The 26,514-nt window shown below is 39.9% G+C and overlaps 1 protein-coding gene across 1 annotated transcript in view; it reads left to right on the forward strand.

Moving 5' to 3' along the window:
• The window catches only part of syngap1b (synaptic Ras GTPase activating protein 1b), a 132,677-nt gene that overhangs the window by 76,295 nt on the left and 29,868 nt on the right, over window positions 1-26,514 (forward strand). Inside the window, exons 4-15 of the mRNA XM_067396877.1 lie at window positions 6,195-6,316; window positions 11,955-12,108; window positions 13,711-13,809; window positions 15,433-15,672; window positions 16,015-16,350; window positions 17,313-17,457; window positions 17,550-17,694; window positions 19,185-19,421; window positions 20,848-21,049; window positions 21,160-21,365; window positions 21,632-21,845; window positions 23,471-24,088. Coding sequence (XP_067252978.1) covers window positions 6,195-6,316; window positions 11,955-12,108; window positions 13,711-13,809; window positions 15,433-15,672; window positions 16,015-16,350; window positions 17,313-17,457; window positions 17,550-17,694; window positions 19,185-19,421; window positions 20,848-21,049; window positions 21,160-21,365; window positions 21,632-21,845; window positions 23,471-24,088 — 2,718 coding nt within the window. The remainder of the gene's footprint in view (window positions 1-6,194; window positions 6,317-11,954; window positions 12,109-13,710; window positions 13,810-15,432; window positions 15,673-16,014; window positions 16,351-17,312; window positions 17,458-17,549; window positions 17,695-19,184; window positions 19,422-20,847; window positions 21,050-21,159; window positions 21,366-21,631; window positions 21,846-23,470; window positions 24,089-26,514) is intronic.

Below are 26,514 nucleotides of genomic sequence, written 5' to 3' on the forward strand. Positions count from 1 at the left end.
ACCGGCTGGGGTGCCACGTAATACGGGCATGCAGTCTCAGGGGTTTGGACGGGACCCCATCTGCATTGGCACATCAATTGCCTCGAGTTGCTACGCCTTGCTCTGAGCCGCCTCAAAGGCCTGCTACGGGGCAAGCATGTACTGGTCCGTACGGACACTGCGACCGTTGCGTACATCAACCGTCAAGGTGGTCTACGCTCCCGTCGCATGTCGCAACTTGCCCCCCATCTCCTCCTGTGGAGTCGGAAGCTTCTGAGGTTGCTTCGCGCCATTCATGTCCCCGGTGTGCTCAACCGTGTGGCCGACGAGCTATCACGAGCTGCGCTGCCAGGAGAGTGGCGACTCCACCCCCCAGGTGGTTCAGCTGATCTGGAGAGAATTCGGAGAGGCTCAGGTAGACCTGTTTGCCTCACCAGAAACCTCCCACTGCCAGTTGTTTTACTCTCTGACCGAGGGGACACTCGGGACAGACGCACTGGCTCACAGCTGGCCCCGGGGCCTGCGCAAATATGCGTTTCCCCCAGTGAGCCTACTTGCACAGACCCTGTGCTAAGTCAGGGAGGACGAGGAGCAGGTCTTGTTAGTTGCGCCTTACTGGCCCAACCGGACCTGGTTCCCAGAACTCTCACTCCTCGCGACAGCCCCTCCCTGGCCCATCCCTCTGAGGAAAGAACTTCTTTCTCAGAGACGGGGCACTCTTTGGCACCCGCGTCCAGACCTCTGGAAACTCCATGTCTGGTCCCTTGGACGGGATGCGGAGGTTCTAGGTGACTTACCCCCTGAGGTACTTAACACCATCACTTCGGCACGTGCACTGTCTACGAGACGTGCTTACGCCTCAAAGTGGAACCTGTTCGTCGAGTGGTGCTCTTCTCGCCAGGAAGACCCCCGAATATGCTCGATCAGAGTCGTGCTTTCCTTCTTGCAGTAGGGTTGGAGCGTAGGCTGTCCCCCCTCCACCCTCAAAGTCCATACTGCTGCTATATCCGCTTACCACGACCACTTAGATGGCAAATCTGTTGGTCAGCACGACCTGGTCATCAGGTTCCTTAGGGGGTGAGACGGTTAAATCCTTCTTGTCCCCTCTCCATACCCTCTTGGGACCTCACTCTGGTGCTGAGAGCACTTCAGATTGCTCCCTTTGAGCCTTTGCTGTCAGCAGACTTAAAGATTCTGTCTATGAAGACTTTGCTGCTGGTGGCATTGGCCTCCATCAAGAGGGTAGGGGACCTGCAGTCATTTTCGGTCGACGAATCGTGCCTGGAGTTCGGGCCGGGTGATAGCCACGTGGTACTAAGACCCCGGCCTGGCTATGTGCCCAAGGTTCCTACCACTCCCTTCAGGGACCAGGTGGTGAGCCTGCAAGCGCTGCCCTCGGAGGAGGCAGACCCAGCCCTGGCTTTACTCTGTCCAGTCCGCGCTTTGCGACTGTACATAGACAGAACCTAAAGCCTCAGGACCTCAGACCAGCTCTTGTCTGTTATGGAGGCCAGCAGAAGGGAAAGGCTGTCTCCAAGCAGAGGATGGCCCACTGGATAGTGGATGCCATCGCCCTGGCTTACCAAGCTCAGGGCGTGCCCTGCCCGCTCAGGTTGCATGCTCACTCCACGAGAGGTGTCGCATCCTCCTGGGCGCTGGCTCGTGGCGCCTCGCTGACAGACATTTGTAGAGCTGCGGGCTGGGCGACACCTAACACGTTCGCTAGATACTATAGCCTTCGTGTCGAGCCGGTCTCCTCCCGTGTTCTCGCCTCAGGTCAGAGGCACGGAGAGGCCCCGGCTTAGTGTCGGCTTGCTGCGCTACATGCGCGTTCTATTCTCCAGAGAGTCCCTACGGGCAGACCCTGTTGAGTCCTCCGGTTACCCTTCGGCAGCCGACGTGGCGGAGCGTCTGGTGCCAGGCCTATACTCCGTTGTATCCTTGAGAACCAGATTTAGGCTGGGTTCCATATGTGTGACCCTACGGGGATCCCATATGGCTTTTTCCACGGCTGCTCTTAAACGAAACCCGTGTGTGACGAGCAGGGCGGGCGAGAGCCGTGAGGGAACGGCGCGAGGCCGGTGACGCGAGTGATAATGAGCGTCACCTGCGAGGCGTGCCGGCCTCGAGTCTCTCACGGAGGAGCTCCGGAGGCATAAAAGGAGGAGCGACATCAGTGAAGGACGAGAGAGGACCAGGCCTGGACTTTATTTTATGTTTTGTTATGTTTGTGTGGCCGGCAGACGTCCGCGAGGGTCTGCCGGCATTACTTTCGTTTTGTTCTTTGTTTATTTTGAATTAAAAGTTACGTTCAACGTTCGCCGGTTCCCGCCTCCTTCTTCCCATATCTACTAACCTTGTTACATTGGTGCCGAAACCCGGGAGGAAGGAGGGACATGCTGTCGGAGAGCCCTCGCTGCTGAGGGGGATCGCGGTGCTGCGGAGTTCGGGCAGCGCGGAAGTGAAGACCGCGAAAGGCTGCCCGAGGCGGTGGTGCTGGAGCCTTGTGAAAGGTGGGACGGAGACCCGGATGCCGTGCTCCTGGGACGAGGTGGGGTGGCTGCCGTCCTGGACCTGGAGGGAGCGGAGGAGTCGCCGCCGTCTGCCGTGGGCCGGAGCCTGCTGCCGTCCGCCATGAAGGGGAGGAGCAGGGGACGGGGGACTCGCTGCCGGCTGCCCTCAGTCGGAGGAGCCATCGCCGGCCGCCAGGAGGCGGTCGAGGATCGGGCCGTCCACCGAGCGTCCAGTGCCACCGCATGGCACCGCGAAGAAGAGCCTCTTGGCAGGCTGAGGACCGAGCGGCAGTGTGTCTGGGAGCCGGACCCAGCATTTTTTTTTTCTTTCTTTTTCCTCTCTCCCCTCTCTCGTCCTGTCGCTCCCCTTGCTTCCGTCTCCTTTCTCTCGTCTCGTCTGTCCTTACCCCCAGGTGCTGCGGCCGCCGAGACAGGCCCCGGGGGGGAGTAAAGCGCAGTCTCGGAGGTACCCCCCGGCCTGCGAGGGGCGTTGGGGGTATGTGACGAGCAGGGCGGGCGAGAGCCGTGAGGGAACGGCGCGAGGCCGGTGACGCGAGTGATAATGAGCGTCACCTGCGAGGCGTGCCGGCCTCGAGTCTCTCACGGAGGAGCTCCGGAGGCATAAAAGGAGGAGCGACATCAGTGAAGGACGAGAGAGGACCAGGCCTGGACTTTATTTTATGTTTTGTTATGTTTGTGTGGCCGGCAGACGTCCGCGAGGGTCTGCCGGCATTACTTTCGTTTTGTTCTTTGTTTATTTTGAATTAAAAGTTACGTTCAACGTTCGCCGGTTCCCGCCTCCTTCTTCCCATATCTACTAACCTTGTTACACCGTGTCTTTCCCTCTGGGAGAACCCATCTCTATCGAGTTGGAGTCACCCCAGTTCTTCCATATGTAGCACAGCCCTACAGGGTTAGTCCATATGTACTTCTCCACATAACTCCTTCGGGGAAGGATGTGGCTTCCGCAGCGTTCCTTTCCCAGCGAAGGGTACGCTTTCCCAGCGTTATCCAATAGTCTCACTGAATGGGTTTTTGGGGAACAGCAGTGATCGACTCTCTCTGTGTTAGCCCTGTCCCACCATCCTCAGGCAAGGGGGTTCAGGTGGCTTACAACGGAGCGCTGGAAGGGGGCAGCTCCTGTGGCGCTTTGGTAGGGATTCCTATTCGTCGGTCTGTCCGACGTACGTCGAACGTGACCGACTGAATGGGAACGTCTCGGTTACAAAGGTAACCCTCGTTCCCTGAAGGAGGGAACGGAGACGTACGTCCCGTCGCCACAGTCGCTGTACCCCGCTGATGCTGCCGCCTATCCGGTTCGGCTCCTCAGCGAAAACCTGAAGATGCAACGCACCTGCTGCTCATTATATACCCGCGCTGCGAGGCGAGCAGCTGATGCATATGATTGCATGCCAATGTGCATTGGCTCATTTAGTTACACTCGAAGTAGATTGGCCTCTCTGGCGAGATTCCTATTCGTCGGTCTGTCCGACGTACGTCTCCGTTCCCTCCTTCAGGGAACGAGGGTTACCTTTGTAACCGAGACGTTACTTGTAACGCCTCACCCCCAACACTGTTCTCCTGTAGTGAATTCCTCAGGGTTTTTTTTTTTCTGTAATTGATTTATTTGGAGTATTTGCCATAATGTCTCACAGTGTGTTTTTCTACGGTTAGGTAATCATAATATTTTTCTTAATAAAAAAGCACCTACAAATCTATTCCAAGTATTGTCTGTTAAAGGTGCAGTAAGCAATTTCTGAGAAAAGCTGAAAGTGGATCGGACTGAGCAGCACAACACACTTGTAGCCAATCAGCAGTAGGGGGCGTGTCCGCTCATGATGGGGGAGGAGAGAGAGTGAGCAAGAGGGAGATTTGAAAGAGAGATGGCTGAGAGACATTACAAAAGAGAAAAGGTCAGAGGAATATCATTGGAAAAAGAAGAGTTATGACCAGGCAAGAGCTTTAGGACCTGCGTTAATATTAGAAAAGCTTTCAAGTGCCGGAGAGATCTAAGCAGGAAGACCTGAAAACAAATGCCAAAGTTGCATTGTTTCAGCTTCATACGTGAGTAACATTGGTTTTGCTGTTTCACAGAATCAGGATATGTTGTTGTTGTTATAATGTTAGCTATAGTAACAGGACAGTTTTGAGTGTGATTTGTCTGGAGCTGGCGCGCTGCTGGCAACCAACAACCAACCCTTGCTTGTATATATTCTTGTGTGGGGTATGTTCTCTGTTGTTCTTCCATGTTGTTTGTTCGTCCGTCATCTTTGCTTCATTTTTCACAAAGCATTATTTTGCTTTGCTTCTGCTATGATAAAGAGTCATCCACTCTTTCATTGCAGAGCAATGAAGTGAGGGGTGTGTTTGTTAGGGCTGATTTCAAATATCAACAGTGTTTCTCAGAAATTGCTTACTGCACCTTTAATTAAAAAAAAGTAACACTAGTTGCTTACTGGTTGTGAAGAAGCCAAGTTTTAGATAGGTTTTAGGCTTTGGGTCTGCTTAAATGAAATGCCACCTTCTAAATATGTGATTTTCAAAATGTAATTATTCTTTGTAAATATAAAAAGTAGTTAGCACACCTGAGGATGAAACAGATATTGAATAAAAGTTTTAGTAGGTTGAGCAATTTGGGCTGAATTAATTGCATAAGCTTAATACTAAGGGTTATTAGTTCACAATAAACCACTAAACAGAATGTCTGAGGAATATCAATACACTGCTGCCTTGCAAACACTGGAATTATCACTGAGCAAATGAGCTTTCACAGCTTCATCTGCTGTGTCTAAACATTCTTCTGTTGATGAGTTGTCTTTTCAGGTTGTATCTGAGATCATCTTATGAATGCATTACATACACAGTGAGATTTGACATTTTTTACTCTGCTGTGGCGTGAAACCTCTTGCCTGCTGTTGCCAGTCTGTTCTTACTGTAGGCGTCTGGAAATATTTATGAAGCAACACTTCCCACTATTGGTTGACTGTGGATAGTGCAACATTGCGTGTTTTGCCACAGGCAAGGGAATATCATTTCAGTCAGTTGCACCGCAATTTTACATCTGCTCATCTAATTAATGCTATACTAATTTATATTATTAATAATAAAAAATGTTTATATATAAATATTGTAATGTTTTATATATATATATATATATATATATATATATATATCAGTGTTTTAATAATAAAAATAATACATAATTATAAACCTTTATATATTTTTTTTTTATGTATACATAATTATAAGAAATATATATTTAAAAATACATAAACAACATTTTTAAACTTTTAATAAAACAATACACATAATCATTTTTAAAGAAATATAATTTATAAATAATAATTATAATAAATATATACATTTTAATAAATTATACATTTTTTTTATACTTCACTCCATTTTTTTTATGTCTATTTTTGTCATTTCCATACAGGCTTGGTAAAGATGAAACATATTTTTTCAATGTTAAAATATTTTGCATGTAAAATGCCTGCACACACTGTGTTTTATATGGTTAGATGTTTTTTTCTATATAAAAAAAAAACAAACAAAACATGCCCTTACAAATCAATTGATGCAAGCAAACATTGCCTATGATTAATCTTTTAAGCGTCAGACTATGCAGTCCAAATGGTCCATTTCTTAGGTTTATTGTCTGTGGTCATGCATAGTAATTCTGAGTCTCTTTCTTTCTCTCAGAGTTTCCTCAGTAGAAGACTAAAGGGGTCCATCAAACGGGCCAAGAGTCAGCCCAAACTGGACCGAACCAGCAGCTTCCGCCACATGATCCTCCCTCGTTTCCGCAGCGCTGACCAGGAACGGTACCGTCCTAACTCTTCCCTGAAACATGCATGCTGAAACAGTGCTGTGTCATGATGTTCCAGTTCAAAGCTTCTTTGTTGTGAATGAGTGTTGTACAAAGGGATATTTCGCTAAAAAATGACAATCACTCTGTATTAGTTTCTTTCCTCTGTGAAACACAAAATAAGATCAAAGCTGCACTTTTCCAGTGGTTCGGTGGTGAATTATACTGTCAAACTCCAAAAACGCACCATAAAATCATTTTGTGTTTCAGAAAAGAATGAAAATAATATCAAATTGTTATAAAACAGAGGTCAGCAAATTGTCTTTTTTTGGATGAACTGCTTCGTTAAATGCTGGTTTTCACTCCAGCTTAATATCTCTCAATTTGAAATATCCTCTGGTTCCTTATTATTATTATTCAAGTATCCAGACAGGTGCCGATGTGCTCTTTTAATGGTTTATTCATTCATTTATTCGTGCTCCGAGCTCTAAGCTCTTAGCTCACCCACGGTCAGCCTGTGGTCTTTGAGAAAAAGGCAGGTCGTGGTTTTTGAAGTTCTTGCACAGTTTGGACAGGAAAGTGCTCTGGTGACGTTCTCTTTTCAAAGAGGAAGTTTCCGCTGTGTTGTAGCTTTGAAATGAAGGCCGTGCTGCCGTTTTGAGTAATTCAAACAGACAACTCCACTTTCATATTATCGTTTGATTCAGCCCTTAACTGGATCCGTTGTGAGCTGGATTGTCGTGTGACGCACAAATGGAGTCTAACAGCTGGAGTGGGCTGCGGTATCTCATGGAAAGGCATCGTTTCTTCTGCTGTGTTTAATTTTGGGATGTAATTGTGATATATTCCACCTGATCTCAAATAGAACTGACTGTCAGGATGATTTAAATCCACAAATCCAAAATGCTAGCAATAATGCATTGAAATTTTGTGTACAAACCTCACTTACATTTTGGAATTGACTGTCCGCATCCCAAAAGCTTGTTCGTAGATGTGAATGGTATCCAAATTCTGTCATAATAACTCTCATGTTGTTCCAAACCCAAAATGAAGGTCTTTGGAAATGTCCAAGCAGTTCTTTTCCATAAAATCTAAAGTTTATCTTGATTTATCCTGTCAGGCTCAATAAAAGCTCCATAAAACTGACTCGTATGATAGCTTTATGCGATGAACAGACTAAGATTTAAGTCTTTGTTCATCTCAGTTACTGAATACATAATAGCTTTTCGAGAAGAATAATCCCACTTTTCCTTCTAGCTTCATGCACGAGTCTTCTCACTTGCTCAAAAATCAAACCTAATGGAGGATGGATGTTATGTGAAAAAATATAGTATATAGTAGCAGAAAAAAGATTTAGATATTTTTTTTTTTTTTTATATTGAGTTCTTGCAAATCAAATGAGTTATTTACTTCACTGTAAACCCTAATGAGTTGTCACAACTCAAAAAAGTTGAATGAGATTTTTTTAAAGATTTTTCTAAGTTTAAGATTTTTTATATTTGTTCTTAACTTGAAATATTTGAGTACACTAATTTATACATTTAACTTAAAATTATCAGGTTATCTCAATGTATATATTTTGTAGTTATAACAAACTAATTCAGTAAATGCCAACTTGATAATTTGCTAACATGTTAACAATAGCATGGTATAGCACCTACTGAGTACAGCAACTTAAAACATGTAACTTACCTGCTCTCAAACCAACCCTCCAAAAAAACACATTAACAGAAACTCGTTAAAATTAGCGTAACAAAACATTAATCACTGCTAAATCTCCCTCACCATTAATCTTGCACACAAAAAAAACATTATATAACCCTTAATTTTAGCATTTTCTCTCCTCCCTTTTGAGTGTCATGGGCAAAGCATGCTGGGAAATGAAAAAAAATCCCAGCCCAGTTCAGTTTACTTGAAATATGTCAGTGCTGTGAACTCAAAAGAAAAAGAAAGTTCTAAATACTCATGATAGTAGTATAGTGTATATATATATATATATATATATATATATATATATATATATATATATATATATATATATATATATATATATATATTAGTCTCTGATAAAGTCTCTAATGCTCACCAATACATTTTAAAATGTATTTTATTCCTGTGATCAAAGCTGAATTTGCAGCACCATCACTTCACTATTCAGTGTCACATGGTCCTTCAGAAATCATTCTAACATGCTGATTTGCTGCTCAAGAAACATGTATTTTTATTATCAATGTTGAAAACAGTTGAAAATAATTTTTTTCAAAATTCTTCGATGAATAGAAAGTTCAAAAGAACAGCATTTATTTAAAATAGAATATTTTCTAACATTATAATTGTCTTTACTGTAACTTTTGATCAGTTTAACTCATCCTTGATGAATAAAAGTATTGATTAATTTTATTTCTATCCCCTCAAAATAAAATTAAAATTCTTACTGACCCCAAACTTTTGAACGGTAGTGTTTAATGTTACAAAAGATTTAGATTTCAGACAATGAAATGCTGTTCTTTTGGACTTTCTATTCATCATAGCATCATAGCATCAGTTTTCAACATTGATAACAATATTGAATGTTTATTGAGCATCAAGTCATCATATTAGAATGATTTCTGAAGGATCATGTGACACTGAAGACTGGAGTAATGATGCTGAAAATTCAGCTTTGATCACAGGAATAAATTACACTTCACTGTATATTGACATAGAAAACAGCTGTTTTAAATTGGAATAATATTTTACAATATTACTGTTTTTGTTTGTATTTTTAATCAAATAAATGCAGGCTTGGTGAGCAGAAGATACTTCTTTTAAAACATTAAAAAATCTTACTGACCCCAAACTTTTGAACGGTAGTGTATATAGCTTGTGAATGGTTGGCATTGGTCCCAGACTGTTTTTCCAGTCCGTCATTGTTAAATGTTTGACATCAAACCTGGTGAGATTTGAGAGCTAAAAGTCTCCAAACATGATATATAGTGCACGATGTATCATATTAACTACTTTTGTGAGAATTTTATGGTGCTTTAATGTTTTTTTGGAGCTTGACAGCCCCTTGGTCACAATACAGTTTCGTTCAACAGCTACTTGGAGATCCTGCTAAACGTCTCCAATGAGTAAATAATGATTTTTTTCATCTCTGTCCTGTTGTCCTTTTGTTACTGCTGCATCTCTGTCCTTCATTCTGTCTGTTTGTCTTTGTCTTATTCCTTTCAGTTTCCATGTTTTACGTAACATTTTGATTTCCTCTGAGAAGTCTCTCTCTGTCTCACTATTCTCACTGTCTCCCTCTCTCCCTCTATATCCCTCCTCCACTCGCTCTATCATTTCTTTCATTCTGACTCACTCCTTTGGGTCTATTTTTATACCTTCCATCTCTTTCGCTCGGTATCTCTCTCTCTCCCACACTGTATGCACTTAACGCTGTGAGGCTGAATGTATACATATACAGTGATTCTCAGAAGACGCAGGAGAAGCGATACATCACTAGTAGGGATCTAACAATTTATTTTACTTTTTCTCTTGATATTTATATAATCGTACTTCTCGATAAGCTTGTCAATCTTCTATTCAGCTCTTAAAAGGGTTTTGGCTCTAAACTGCGAAGCGAGTGTGTGTGGGTGTTTGCAGGTACAGTGGGGTAAAGGTGTATGTTGTTACGCAGTGTAAATGTGCTCGTATTAGTGCTGAGACTGATTAGAAATTTATGCAAGTATACATTTGGACTTTTCCACTTTTAAGAATTCTCGAATTCACGAAACTGGACACTAAACTCCATGTTCACTTATGTTATTTCAGTGCAAAAACTTTCCTCTTATTCGCTAATTACCCACAATCCAGTTTAACCAGTGAAATCAAATCCACCGTGAGAATTTAAGTTTTTAAGTCTTGTCTTTTTGTAAATTAGGCTAATTTGAGATTACTTAAGTACTTTTTTTAAATGAAATTTTTTTTATTTTTAACGTTGAACTCTTTACACTATGGAAAGTAGAACGGAAAGAGAATTTTATTTTAAAGTGAACATTGTGAAAAACATTTTTATTATTGTTATTATTTTATTATATCTCCTATGAGCTGTGTCTATATCATGAGGGTTTTGAAAGGCTTTAAAAATGTCTTGGTGGACAATCACTCAAAAAAAAAAAAAAAAAAAACGCCTTTTTTAAGATTCATGCAATTTAATTAATAGTAAAATTCCATCAGATTGAATTGAATAATCTTTATTTGGTATTATAATTGAATAATTTAACAATCCTTAATCAGTTATCAAATTAAAATATGCAAGGCTTATTCAGCTCAATTTGTAATGGAAATTTACTTTTAATTAAATTGCATAAATCTTAAAAAAAGCTTAAAAATGTTTTGAGTGAACTAAGGATATGTATATTTATTTATAAACAGGATAATTTGAGTTTATTATATTTATTATTAAATTAAGTTTTTTTTTAATGCAGTGTAAATGTGCTCGTATTTGTGCTGATTAGAACTGATTAGTAACATATATGCAGGTAAACCTTTAAACTTTTTCACTTTCAAGATCATATTAAGGGGCGAACTCACTAAACTATACACTAAAACGGCATGTTTACTCATGTTATTTGCTAATTACCCATATTAATAATAATAATAACAATCCGGTTTAACCAAATGCAAAATGCACTGAAATCAAACCCACCTTGAGAATTTTTTTTTTCTTTTTCAGCACAAACAGCGTAATTTTCGTAAATTAGGCTAATTTTAGATGATTTTAGTACTGTATTATGAAAAAAAAAAAAAAAGTTTAACTTTGAATGTTGAACTACAGAAAGGAACAGAATTTTATTGAAAAGTGATGATTGTGAACATTTTTTATTAATCAAAGTAGCAGCTTTTCATTTATCTGGATACGCAGTATTGAGCGTGCCAAAGTCCCTTTCAAGGAAAGTCTGTTAACTCGACGGCCATATTTACAACGCCTCTGGGCAGCTATTTCAGGCATCCAAGACCAAGTCCTATCTATTTGAATGGGGAAATCCTGAAAACTTAAAAACTGCTCGACAAACCCACAATTAAATAATATACTTCAAATCAGCAATAAAATCTGACATGAACTGTCCCGTAAATGTTGTTTCTTATGCTCAAATAGCATTAAAAAAGCGTATTTTTCAGGCTGGACCAGCCAATGCGCATATGTAGTCCTAAGCGTGAGTCTCAGGTTTCTATGGGAACCGGAGCTTCTAACGGCAGCTGCAGTGACGCATGACTTTATCAATCAGCGAATGACTCTTTTACTTAAAAGGCGGGACGTATTCGCCATATTGCGCATTGCAGTTTCTCCCATTCACAAGTAATAGAAATGACCCGTCTTTCTTTCTTTATCTATAGTCTTTAAGAGCACTTTTAGCATTTTCAAGATCGAAAATCGTGATGTGCACATTGCGTTCAACATTATTCATTCTCAGTAAATTCTGCCCAAGTGTTGGAAGCGCTCATGATTTATCTCACGATTGATGATGATAGAGGCTGATGTTGTTCTTCATAGACCACAGAGAAAGGACTTCCAAAGAAACCCGACTTCTGTAATATCAAATGAAATACTGACCTCATCATGTAGGCGTGTGATGTAAACCCAACCTGTGAGCGTCTTCTCTCTCAGACATGCTGTTGCTCCCTCACAGGACTCGTCTGATGCAGAGCTTCAAAGAATCACACTCCCATGAGTCTTTGCTGTCTCCCAGCAGCGCAGCCGAGGCCTTGGATTTGACACTTGATGAAGATGCGATCATCAAGCCAGTTCACTCCAGTATACTGGGACAGGAGTACTGTTTTGAGGTGATCTATAGAAAACACTTCAGACTCATATGTTGCATGTTCTTTACAAAATCTATCTATCTATCTATCTATCTATCTATCTATCTATCTATCTATCTATCTATCTATCTATCTATCTATCTATCTATCTATCTATCTATCTATCTATCGTTCTATCTATCGTTCTATCTATCTATCTATCGTTCTATCGTTCTATCTATCTATCGTTCTATCTATCGTTCTATCTATCTATCTATCTATCTATCTATCTATCTATCTATCTATCTATTCTATCGTTCTATCGTTCTATCTATCTATCTATCTATCTATCGTTCTATCTATCTATCGTTCTATCTATCTATCGTTCTATCTATCGTTCTATCTATCTATCTATCGTTCTATCTATCGTTCTATCTATCTATCTATCTATCTATCTATCTATCTATCTATCTATCTATCTATCTATCTATCTATCGTTCTATCTATCTATCTATCTATCTATCTATCTATCTATCTATCTATCTATCGTTCTATCTATCTATCGTTCTATCTATCTATCGTTCTATCTATCTATCTATCTATCTATCTATCGTTCTATCTATCGTTCTATCTATCTATCGTTCTATCGTTCTATCTATATTATTCTATCTATCTATCTATCTATCTATCTATCTATCTATCTGTCTATCTATCTATCTGTCTATCTATCTATCTGTCGTTCTATCGTTCTATTGTTTGTTCTATCGTTCTGTTGTTTGTTCTATCATTCTATCCATCTATTCAATCTATCGTTCTATCTATCTATCTATCTATCTGTCTGTCTGTCTGTCTGTGTCATTCATTCTGTTGTTTTCTCTATCGTTCTATCTATCTTTCATTCTATCTATCTATTGTTTGTTCTATTGTTCTATCTATCTATCATTCATTCTGTCACTCTCTCTATCGTTCTATCATTTTCTCTATCTATCTATCTATCTATCTATCTATCTATCTATCTATCTATCTATCTATCATTGATTCATTCTGTCGTTCTCTCTATCTTTCTATCGTTCTCTCTACCTTTCATTCTATCCATCTATCATTCTATCTATCTTTCATTCTATCTATCTATCTATCTATCTATCTATCTATCTATCTATCTATCTATATCATTCTATCTATCTATCTATCTATATCATTCATTCTGTCGTTCTCTCATTCTATCTATCTATCTATCTATCTATCTATCTATCTATCTATCTATCTATCTATCTATCTATCTATCTATCTATCTATCTATCTATCTATCTATCTATCTATCTATCTATCTATCTATCTATCTATCGCTCATTCGTTCCATAGTTCTAACTAACAATTCTGCATCCTGTTTGCTACCTGAATTCAAATTTATTTCAAATTCAGGGATTAAAATAGAATTTAAAAGGCATTATCAATTCAGTTCTGAATGGTACATATCCCTGTCTGTATGATTTTTTTGCAATTCCGTTTGTTGCCACTAGTGGCATAGAAATCGAGTTTATTTCATGAGTGCATTAGTTCAGTGCCCTGTGGAATTTAGCTTTTTCTTCTTAATGCAATTACAATGATGGTTAAAATAGTGAAACTCATTATTCCTTTCCTTAGGTGACAACTGCTTCAGGAACAAAGTGTTTTGCCTGTCGGTCGGCTGCGGAGCGAGACAAATGGATAGAGAATCTACAGAGAGCTGTCAAACCAAACAAAGTGAGTATAAAGAAGAAAAAGAAAGGGAGGAACTCTCTATTTCTCTTTCTTCTTCCTCCATGACCGCATCAATCTACTTCAGTAACAACCTCTTCTGTCAATTCCGTCTTTACACTCATTTTACCTTCTACTGGTATTTGTAGGATACAAATCTACTGGTATTTGTAGGGCACAAATGCTTGCTTTTTTAATCTGGTATGCTTAGATGTATCCCAAAGGCAGATGCAGAATACTGTATTCTCCTTCAGACATATATTATCTCTCATGTTGTCTCTGTCTGTTGTGAGGTTTTTGAATAGACTTTAAAAAGTGTCTTGGTGAAATTGACTCGTCCAGATGTTCAGGCAGCAGGAGTTTGGGCTGAATCACATTGCGTGGAGAACACGACACTGGCGTCCAAAAATGATCAGCCCGCTCAGTCTTGCAACAGATGCATTGTCAATATTATAATAAATGAGGACAGACCAAGGGTGTTCATTAGTTTGGTTTATTAGCTGACTAGTTGAAGAAGTTTCAGAAGTGATAGAAAAAGCCACAGATGTGCATCACTGATTAGTTCATAGCAAACCGATGAAGCTCTCACTGACAAAAACATGATCTGAGCATATGATGCCTTGATAATACCATGATTTTGGACATTTGCCATGGGAATACCATGTTTTTTTGTTTGTTTTTTTACGTGTACCATTGTTTCTTTGACATAGTCACAGATGGAGTCACAGTCTGTTCACTGACCAACAAAACTGGAAAGCTCTAATCAGAATTAATGCATAACTTCTGGGATTTTGGGTTGCACAGTTTTTTACCAGTCCACCTGAAAACAAAGTAATGTTTACAAGGTACAATATGTGCTTTGTGTGAATTTGTGAAATCATTGCCATGTGTACACAAATGCTTTGAAAGATATTCAAAGTTTTAGACAAGATATTCATAGTTTTAATTCAAAGTTTTTATATTTCTATGGCATCGCTGTCAACGAGTAATTAGCTGGTGAAGTGGATTTACTTACTGTACTGTAAATGTAAGTTGAGCGGGAAGATTATAAAAGGAGTGGTTCATTCGTTAATCTGTAAGATCTTACTTTCATGCTGTGGAAATACAAATCGGAAGACAGAACACAGCGATGAAAAGGGGTGGGGCTACATAAGGTCTATAAACAGCATGTAAAAACAGAATCAACAGTGATTGGTTGCTTTATGCCAGTCTGGTTATGTGAAACTATCTTTGAAGAACCTTAGAGTACCTGAGACCATCACTGTAGCATATTAACATCGCTGTATTTTTTAATGAAAGGACTAGAGCTTTAGAAATCCGTTTTTTAATGGTGTATTTAGTGGATCTAAAAATGCCAGTAGAAAACGAATGTTCCAGTTCCATTTTGATGGGTCTAAATGACTCATCTTTCTCTGAAACATCATTCCAGCACTTTAGACACGCAGTAGGTGTTAGACTAACAGTAATTCAGATCATTATCCTTTCTAAAGCACTGCCACCCGCAAACTTGCAATCTCTCCTGTCTGTCTGCATGCTTGATGGCATATTTAAAGTTCTGCTAACCCTCTCACCACCCACACCTATAGTTTATGTACGATGCAAGTATGATCATGTGTTTCCCGCACTCAGGACAACAGTCGACGCGTCGACAATGTTCTGAAGCTGTGGATCATCGAGGCCCGTGAACTCCCACCCAAAAAGCGCTATTATTGTGAACTGTGCTTGGATGACATGCTTTACGCCCGCACCACCAGCAAACCCCGAACCGATACTGTGTTCTGGGGTGAGCACTTTGAGTTCAACAACCTGCCAGCTGTCCGCAACCTCCGCCTTCATCTTTACAAAGAGACGGACAAAAAAAGACGCAAGGTAAAAGACCACCTCATGCCTTTTTGCTAGAGATTAAACTCTAAATGAGTACTTAAAGACTGGGGTTTTGTGGCTTTTTGTTCAGAATTTAGACCATCTAGGCTAGTGTCTAGGCTAGTGTATTTCCTGTTTCAACAGGAAATAGAAAACTATATTAAAAAATACAAAACTGCACTTGACAAGCAATTCTAATGTTTCTAACATTGCTGTTAGAACAATTTTTTTTTTTGTAGCTAAATGATACTAGCCTTTTATTAGCTCCTCATTAGCTAAGAATGGGTGCATCCTGCTATTTTAAGGTGACTGATCATCATTTTTTGTCAATTTCCTTCATCATAACAGGAGAAGAGCACATACCTTGGCTTGGTCAGCATCCCCATTTCCAGCATCACTGGTCGTCAGTTTGTGGAGCAATGGTACCCCGTCATTCAGCCCAGCGTCCTGGCTAAGGGTGGTGGTGTGGGAGGGGGCAAAATCATCAACGCCTCCCTGCGGCTCAAGTCGCGTTTTCAGACCATGAGCATCCTGCCAATGGAGCTGTATAAAGAGTTTGCAGAGTATGTCACCAACAACTACCGAACGCTGTGCGCGGTTCTGGAGCCACTACTGAGTGTCAAGAGCAAAGAGGAAGTGGCCTGTGCTCTGGTGCACATCCTGCAGAGCACAGGGAAGGCCAAGGTAGGACTTTATTTGAATAATGTATATTGGAAGTATGTTCAAAAACCTACCTAGACAGAATTTTAAGGCATTGTATGCATGCTTCTGATGCAAAAGCTTGTCTAGGTAAGATTTTCAGATTATCCTCGCTGCAGAACACAAGATCCAGGGGGCGAGGTTGGATCCAGATCCAACTCCTTCCACTTTACATATCCCTAAATCTACCCATCTCCGCCTCCTGGATCTTGTGTTGTGCAGTAAGGGGCTACTGAAGATTTTGACCATACTTAAGTTAACATGGCATATATACTTTGACAAAGGCAATTGTGATAAGCTCAAGTTACACTTGATTATAAATATACTTTTGAAAAGTTATTTTCAGCTAACAATCAAATGCTTTCAACTCCATGTAACTAATTTGCCCATGTTTAAATCCAGGACCTGCTAATATTTCATTAAATACTGAAAATTATTGAAAAAATAGTTTAATCTAATAAAAAATTGACTATTTCACCTTATATTTGTGTATGTTGTGTATTTTTTGTACATTTTTGGAGAATCAAAACAAAAATTGAAAATTTAATTAGCAACATGCTAACACAAACTATTTGAAAGAAGTCAACTCTCAAGCTTTAATGTAAGTATTTTATTTTTATTTCACTTTTAATTTTAGTAATTTTAGTACTTCAACTTATTATAATTTTTTTTTTTTTTTCAGTTAGTTGCCAAGGCAACATTTCTAATTTGAAGTATAAGTTTTTCATATTTTCATTCATTTCATTTTAGCTTTATTTCAATTAACGGAAAAAGTTTTTACTAATTTTAGCTTAAGTGAACAATAACAACACTGGCACACAGAGTTGCTGCCTGTCTAGGGCACTCCAAATCAGTCACTTATTCGGTTCTGTCTTGATTTTTTTTTTTTTTATATGCATGGTAATTGTGAAGTGATTACAGATGTCTCTTCTTTTCCTCTGCACAAGGATTTTCTTTCAGACATGGCAATGTGCGAGGTGGACCGATTTATTGACCGAGAGCACCTTATCTTCAGAGAGAACACCCTGGCCACCAAAGCCATAGAAGAGTACCTCAAACTCATTGGACATAAGTACCTCAAAGACGTTTTAGGTGAGAGTTCCTCAGATTTTGAGATCATTTTGAGAGTTGTCATTGTTTCTGTTGCTGTATGCTCACACGTTAAAGGTTTAATTTGAATTTAGGTGATTTTATCCGAGCGCTGTATGAGTCAGAAGAGAACTGTGAAGTCGACCCAATGAGAACTCCACCTTCTGTACTGCCCGAACATCAAGCCAACCTCCGGATGTGCTGTGAGCTTGCACTCTGTAAAATCGTCAACTCTCATTGGTAAGTTACAAAGCTGTTTTTGAACAGTATTGAGTTGTTTTTAAATGGACACACCATCTTGAAGGGATAGTTCACCCTGAAATAAAAATTAAGTCATCATTTACTCACGCTGGTGTTGTTCTAATGCAGTATGCCATTCTTTCTTTTTTGGCGCACTCATCCCACGTGCGCTCATCCATATAATGGCAGTGAAAAGCGACCAGCATCAAGCTTCAAAACAAAGATGCACAAGTATCACAGAATGATCACATGCAACATGTGTTGTATATTTCATGTGTTCTGGGGTATATGATAGGTTTTGGTAAAAAATAATAATAATAATAATAATAATAATAATGTTTTATTTAATGAATCCTGACCTTGGCCATTGGTCTTCTGTGCACAGCTGAGAGGCGTGCACATTTGTGAGACTTCATTAGTTTGCTCCAACTCGCCAGGAAAAAGCACACAAGTTGTGAGAAATCAAGAAATCAACAAAAACGTGACATGAAATACAACCGTGTATTTTCTTCACAGACTTGAATATCTCCTGACTGAATCTCCGTTTGTCTGATGACAGTCAGAATGACAGTTGACAGATGTGAATGCGACAACTTCGTTGTGATGAACACAATGGATATATTCACCTCAGAGAAGAAAGTAGGACTACATGGATTGGAAGTCGTGTTTTTCTTAGTCTTGATTTCTGGGCGAGTCATAGTGAACTGTGGCACTAATAGAGTTGCGCAGCTGTGCACAGAAGACCAACTGTCAAGGTCAGGATTTTTGTAAAATAATACATTAAATTTCTTTTTTTTTCTTTTTTTTTTTTTTACCGAACCCTAATGTATACCCCCAGAACACATCTGTGATACTTTTGCTTTTTAAAAAAAAAGCTTAATGCTGGTCACTATTCACTTTCATTATATGGACGAGTAAATGATGTCTTAATTTTCATTTTAGGGTTAACTAACCCTTTAAAAACTCTTGGCTTATGCAACAAGATGCTGAAAAAACTTCATGATGCACTGCAGCAATCAAGTACATAACTATAGCAAGTGAACATGCCAAAAAACAAATGAATAATAATAATAATAGCTGGTACAGATGCAAGAACACATACTGTGTAAACAGCCCCTAACTAGTTTTGAAATTCTGGGTAGATTTTAGGTTAAAATGTATACAATTTATATTTAATTATGTGCACCACACAACATGACAGTAAAAAATTATACATTAAATGGTGTTGTTTTTACAACTGTGACTCTTTAAAGCAGTTTAAGAGGCAAAACCACTTTTTAATGATACAGTAGTTATGATTGCAGATCTTTTTAAAAATCTTTCTTAAGATTGCATGGTGAAGATTTTATAATGATGCACATTATCCTTCATCATGAATTTTCAGGCGTATATACTTTGATATCTTTTAAATGAAGGGACAGTGAAAACATGATATCACACAAACTGCTTTCATCTTAATGGAAATAATCAATATGTTTTGTTTTTCCCAGTGCGTTTCCAAGAGAACTGAAAGAAGTCTTTGCGTCCTGGCGCGTTCGATGCGCTGAGAGAGGAAGAGAGGACATTGCAGATCGACTGATCAGTGGTTCCCTCTTCCTGCGCTTCCTGTGTCCAGCCGTCATGTCGCCATCCTTATTCAATCTCACACAGGAATACCCAGATGAACAGACCTCGCGCACACTCACCCTCATAGCCAAAGTTGTGCAGAACCTTGCAAACTTCTCAAAGTCAGTAAACACTTCCTTAAGGTCTTTACACTTTATTAACATGTCATCATTTTTGCTTTATGCTCAGAATACTGTAACTTTCATTTAAGCTGGTCTTTTCAGTGGGGTAACCATTCTGATCGGTGATGGATGATATATTGGGACCATATTGGTTGTCAACAAGATTTTATATTTTTCCACATAAGATATTTAATTGTGCATTCTCATTTTCCTCATGCATATATGGGATGCATGATATAATGGGACCATATTGGTTATCAACTGATATTTTTATTTTATTTTATTATTTTATTTTATGTTATGTTATTATTTATTTATTTTTTATTATTTTATTATTTTATCCACATTGGATTTTTGTGCATTCTCATTTTCCCCATTCTATTTCAGTATACATAATATATTGGGATCATATTGGTTATCGGAATTTTATTTTATTTTATCCACATTGGATATTTGCATTCTCATTTTCCCCATTCTGATTCAGGATGCATAATATATTGGGACCATATTGGTTATCATTGTTTTATTTTATTATTTTATTTTATTTTATTTTATTTTATTTTATTTTATTTTATTTTATTTTATTTTATTTCATTTTATTTCATTTTATATTGGTTATTACAAGTTTAGTTTAGTTTAGTTTAGCTAAGTTTATCCACATTGAATATTTGCATTCTAATTTTCCCCATTCTATTTCCATTTACATAATATATTGGGACCTATATTGGTTATCACAATTTTATTTTATTTTATTTTATTTTATTTTAGTTTAGTTTAGTTTAGTTTAGTTTAGTTTAGTTTATCCACATTGGATATTTGCATTCTCATTTTCCCCATTTTGATTCAGTATGCATAATATATTAGGACCATACTGGTTATCACAATTTTATTCTATTTTATTTTATTTTAGTTTTTATATTTTATTTTATTTTATTACTTTTATCCATGTTTGATATTTCTTTGTGCATTCTCATTTCCCTATTTCTACACGTAGATTTTATTTTTTGTGTCATCTAAAGCTCACTTAAAATTAATCTTTAAAATCACTAAAACTTCAATAACACTGTATAATGTAATATGTAGCAAATATTGAACTTTATTGTACTTTATAATGTTATGATGCCTACAATCACTTTTTCAGCACTTAAAATAATTGATCTGGGACAGTCATTTTAACTTTGGGTTAAGTGTCTTTGATCAAGGACACAATGGTGATAGGGATCTCTTTAGCGCTCCAGTATTATGAGTTACATTATGAAGTTTGGGCTGTCAGCCCAGATCATTTTCCATTAAGCTTTAACAAACTGTGCAGCTGTTTCTGATGATGATGATGAGCATTATCATCTTTATCATTGATGTTGACATTCGATGCTCCTACTGACTATATCCAGCCTTGAAACCTCACCGATTGTTCACTGTATTACAGGTTTGGCAGTAAGGAGGAGTACATGTGCTTTATGAATGAGTTTTTAGAGATGGAGTGGGGCTCCATGCAGCAATTTCTATACGAGATCTCCAATCTCGATACCGTGAGCAACGCAGTTGCTTTTGAGGGCTACATCGACTTGGGACGGGAGCTGTCGATCCTGCACAGTCTTCTGTGGGAAGTCATGGCACAACTAAGCAAGGTAGATGCTGTTTGATAATCTAGATGAAGATGATTGCGATTGTCTACTTACGTTTGTGATCGGTCATCAGGTTGGTCTCCTGTTCTCTGTCTGTTTTTATTGTGCCCAAGGATGCTATCATCAAACTCGGACCATTGCCCCGCCTTCTAAATGACATCAGCATGGCCCTCCGTAACCCGCACCTCCAGAGACAGCCCAGTCATCAGACAGACAGACAGCCTCCAGAGAGACAGACAGATAGGCTGCTTTCCAGGCCCAGCTTCAACAGGGGCGTCTCGTCGGAGTTCCAGAACCTCATGATGAGAGACCTCAACAGGTAGCGTCTGGCGTCTTTATATGCATACGTTATTTGTGTCACTTTTGCAGCACCTTGGAGAAGAAACTATTTTCCAAAACCTAGTTAGTCTGCCTTCTTAGTCATTATTTTTAAGCATCTAAGCCAGGGAGTGGAGATGCAAAACAGAATTTTATTTCTTTATTGTTTCATTCTGCTTTCTATTTTAAGCTTTTTTATTTTATTTTACATATCCTGTTTTAGAACTATTACTTTTTTCCATGTTAACTTTCTCATATCTCATACAGTTCAATCGAGATCACTCGCCTGCCCTCTCCAACCTCTGCCATGTCCAGTGGCGGAGCGCCTCCAACCCGGCCTGGAATCGGGGGATTTGTGGATCGCGATCATCCTCACCGAGCCTCATCTAAAGAAGTTTTCTATGTTGCCCGTCCCCCATTGGCCCGCTCCAGTCCAGCGTACTGCACTAGCAGTTCTGATATTACTGATCCAGACCCAAAGGTAAGTCCCAAAGGGCAGTGGTTCTGATAGGGTGGGGGGTTCTGATTAAATAATACTCCCTTTCATTTAGAATTCTTTCATGACAATGGTCAGTGCTGTCTGGTCCAAATTCTCATTTGAATAACAGCTCACTCCCTAGCACACGTTTCACCAGCTTTTCTGAGGGTTCGCTTTGTTCCTGTCGGAGAAGGAAGCGCCACTGACCTGCTTACTGCATGGTCAAATACCATCCAAGCATGGAAAGAGGGCTACAAGATGATGTGGGTGCAGTCAATACATCAAGAGATTCTTTATGTTAATCTTCCATCACCATTTGGGATTCAGGGTCCTGATATACAATACAAAAATTAATATTTCACCCAAAAATTTAAATTTTGTGATTATTATATCCTGCACTTTCATGTGGAATCTTTATAGTGATATGTTTTCAGAATTTAAAATAATTATATATTATAAAATATTTTAAAATAATATTGATATTTGAAAAATACTGATATATTCATATATATATATATATATATATATATATATATATATATATATATATATATTTATTTTTTGAGAGCGAGAGAGAGAGAAAGAAAGAAAGAGAGAGATTTAATCTCATTCATTGACAATTAAATATGGCACAAATGGCACCTGCCATGTTAGGTTTTGTCTCAGACTGACACACAGTGTCATTTTTAATTCATTTGACTTTTATCATCCATTTCAGCTGTACTTTGGTTTCAAAATCTCAGAATATTGCATGTCATTCTCCAAAAAAAAAAAATGTTTTTAAAAATTCCAAAAATGTTATATTTAGTTCAATTATTTTTTCTCCTATAAAAGCTGATGGTAATTATGTATTGTTATATTATTTATTATTATATTATTTATTATTATATAATATTATTTTATTTACCATAATGTAAATATTATATTGTATGTAATATTATATTTTAATATTTAAATATAATTCTAACATCATTACCAGGACAGCTTGTGTCTGTTTTTTATATTATTATTTATTATACAACAGAATTTTTTGAAAATGCTGTAAATATAATCTAAAAAAAAAAAAAAAAAAAAAAAAAACTTCTGTATAACTATAATCAATAAGCTTAGCATTATTTTTTTAAATGGAAATTTTTTACACAAACATTAAACTATGTAACAATGACACATTTAATGACACAATTGAACCATATTATAAAAATGATATTGCTTTTAATGAACATTTTGAATTCAGTTAAATTCAGTTAATTATCCTGATGTAAAAGCAAATAGTAATTGTTTATTACTATTATTTATATATCATATATAATATTTAAATAATTTCATATAATTTGTCTTGACATTATTGCCAGGACAACTTGGCTATTTATTTATTTATTTATTTATTTGTTTATTTTTTGACAAAATGTATGAAAAATAGCTGCCTAAAAAATATGCTTTTACGTTCCACTGGAAAAATAACTGCATATGACAGTGAGTAAATAATGACAGAAATTTCATTTTTGGGTGAATTATTACCCTCAAGTTAATACACACATCACTGTATACTCACATGCAGTCAAGCCACATGCATAAACCGCCCCACAACTGCTGCGCCCGGCAGGTAGCTGCAGCGCTCTCGCCCGTAGGTTCTAGGTGTTAATGAAAACATTTCTATGATGGACCTCCAGGACTCAAGAATGAACAGCGTCTCTAACCTGCAGTCTATGGGGGACATGCTCAACTCTTCCCAGGCCTCGATTGCCGGCCTCGCCAGCTACGGTGGGCTCGCGGCCTTGGGAGGAGGCCTCGGAGGTCAGCTGCGTGCCGGAGGGCGTATGTCAGCCGGATCCGGTGGTTCCAGTATGTCCGGGGGTCTGAGGTTGAGCCAACTGAGCCAGATGGGAGCCACCACCGACTCGCTGTCCCAACAACAACAGCAGCAAGCCGCCGCCCTCCGCTACCCCCTCTCCTTCCAGAACCCTCTGTTCCACCTCGCTGCTGATGGGCCTCAGCTTCACCACCAGCACAGTCGAGCCCAACCTCCTCCTCCTCTCCTGCTGGCCCCTGAGCCAGATGCCTCTCACCCAACGTACATCCCGCAGTTCGCCCATGGTGGTTTCTCCCGAAGCGAAGACCTCTCCACCCTCAGACCGGGCCCTCATCTGGGTCAACCGAGCATTATTCACTCCCACAGCTACAGTGACGACTACAGCCGCCATAACCAGAGTGACTACAGGGGACGCCAGCTCTCGATGCACATGCAGGTATTTTCTTGACTATGATTTTGATCTTAAAAAGGACCTATTATGCCCTTTTACAAAGTTTTGATCTTGATTTTGTTTTTGGGGTTTACTAGAATAGGTTTTCATGCTTGAATGTTCAAAAAACACATTTTTCACATATTTGACATTGTTGTTGCACCTCTCTTCCCAGTCTGTCAGTAACGCTCATTTCCCAAAGCCAGCTATGGTCGCAAGTTCTGTCGTTACCAACATAATTCGACAGAACTTGCGACCATAGTTGGCTAACGATGCTTTTGGGAAACACATCCGTGTAGTTCCTGTCTCTATGGAGCCCTTTGTTGCGAAAAGCGCAGTATGCTCTGATTAGTCGGCTGGACCACTCCGTTTTGATTGGTCAACCGTTTTGAGCGTGTTTGGGAAATGTCACGCCCCTTACTATAACTGTAACACTACTAATGCAACTCAACTAGGCCTCACCCCCCTTTTTTGTATGTTTTGAGCGGGACTTATTTAAACAAGGATTATTGTGACGTGTTCGTTCCCAGAAGACAACTAAAGACAACTAAAGGCATTTCAGGGAGTTCAGAAACAGTGCTTACTGATATAGAGAATAACTCCCTTTGGAGTGAATTTGTGCTTTATAACTTTGCAGAACATTTTCATGCACAAACAGCAACATTACACACTAAAGAAAGATAGTAAACACATTAGAGAAGTGCTCTTAACAAACATATAATCATCCGACGTGATTGGGACAACATTAAAAATAAACTATACCCTTGTTCCTAATACAGGGATCCTTCTGAAGTCTGTACAGAGACACAAACAAGCTATTTAATCTGGATCCTTCAAAACGAATGTTCTTTTACTCTTCCATTTGTCCTGTTGTCGGCAGACTCAAGCATGTAGAGTACATCAGAAATTGAGCGGGCATCTGTATACTGTCCCAAGCGTAGACAGCATAAGTGATTATAATGGGTTTGCTTTTGACATGATGCTTGTGTCTGGTGTGGACAGGTGTCGGTGTAACCCCTCCTGTTCGAACCACCTGCTCGAAGCGAGATTCGAACCCGGGTCTGCCGGCATGGGAGTCTGGCACTCTAACAAGGAGGCTAAAGACCACAGTCTCTAGTGTCCGTTGCTAGAGCGCCTCTTGAGATCAGGGGAGTGAGGTTTACACACACATCCCTTACCGGCCTACATCCGTTACACTCACCCCCTAAACCTCACTCCCATCTGGGTCACAGCACCAATGTAACCCCTCCTGTTCGAACTGCCCGCTGTAAGTGGGACTCGAACCCGGGTCCGCCAGCATGGGAGTCAGACGCACTAACAAGGAGGCTGAAGACTGCAGTCTCTAGCGTCAGTTGCTGTCTCTTGAGATCAGGGAAGTGAGGTTTACACACACATGCCTTACCGGCCTACGTCCGTTACACTCACCCCCTAAACCTCACTCCCATCTGGGTCACGGCACCAATTTAACCCCTCCTTTTCAAACCACCCGCTCTAAGTGGGACGCGAATCCGGGTCCGCCAGCATGGGAGTCGATGCTCTAACTAGGAGGCTAAAGACCGCAGTCTCTAGCGTCAGTTGCTAGAGCATCTCTTGAGATCAGGGGAGTGAGGCTTACACACACATTTCTTACCGGCCTACATCTGTTACACTCACCCCTCTAAACCCAACTCCCATCTGGGTCACACCACCAATGTAACCCCTCCTGTTCGAACCGCCCGCTGTAAGTGGGACTCGAACCTGGGTCCGCCGGTATGGGAGTCAGACGCACTAACAAGGAGGCTGAAGACTGCAGTCTCTAGCGTCAGTTGCTGGCTCTTGAGATCAGGGAAGTGAGGTTTACACACACATCCCTTAGCGGCCTACGTCCGTTACACTCGCCACCCTAATCTTCACTCCCATCTGGGTCACGGCACCAATGTAACCACTCCTGTTCGAACCACCCACTCTAAGCGGGACTCGAACTCGGCTCCACTGGCATGGGAGTCAGACGCTCTAACAAGGAGGCTAAAGCCTGCAGTCTCTAGCGTCATTTGCTGTCTCTTGAGATCAGGGAAGTGAGGTTTACACGCACATCCCTTACCGGCCTACGTCCGTTACACTCACCACCCTAAACTTCACTCCCATCTGGGTCACGGCACCAATTTAACCCTTCCTGTTCACACCACCCGCTCTAAGCAGGACTCGAATCCGGGTCCGCAGTCTCTAGCATCAGTTGCTGACTCTTGAGATCAGGGAGTGAGGTTTACACACACAGCTCTTACCGGCATACGTCTGTTACATCAGCCGTTAAGCAACTGAATAGCAGTGGGCGGGGCTTATGATGTAAAACTATTTATCGGTGTCTTGCATATGCAAATGTATTTGCCCATGTGTCATCACAGATCCCACAATATCCAAACGTGGAGCTTGGTTAAATTTTTGTTTGTTTGTTT

This window comes from Chanodichthys erythropterus, chromosome 2 (assembly GCF_024489055.1).
Source record: "Chanodichthys erythropterus isolate Z2021 chromosome 2, ASM2448905v1, whole genome shotgun sequence".
Classification (NCBI taxonomy): domain Eukaryota; kingdom Metazoa; phylum Chordata; class Actinopteri; order Cypriniformes; family Xenocyprididae; genus Chanodichthys; species Chanodichthys erythropterus.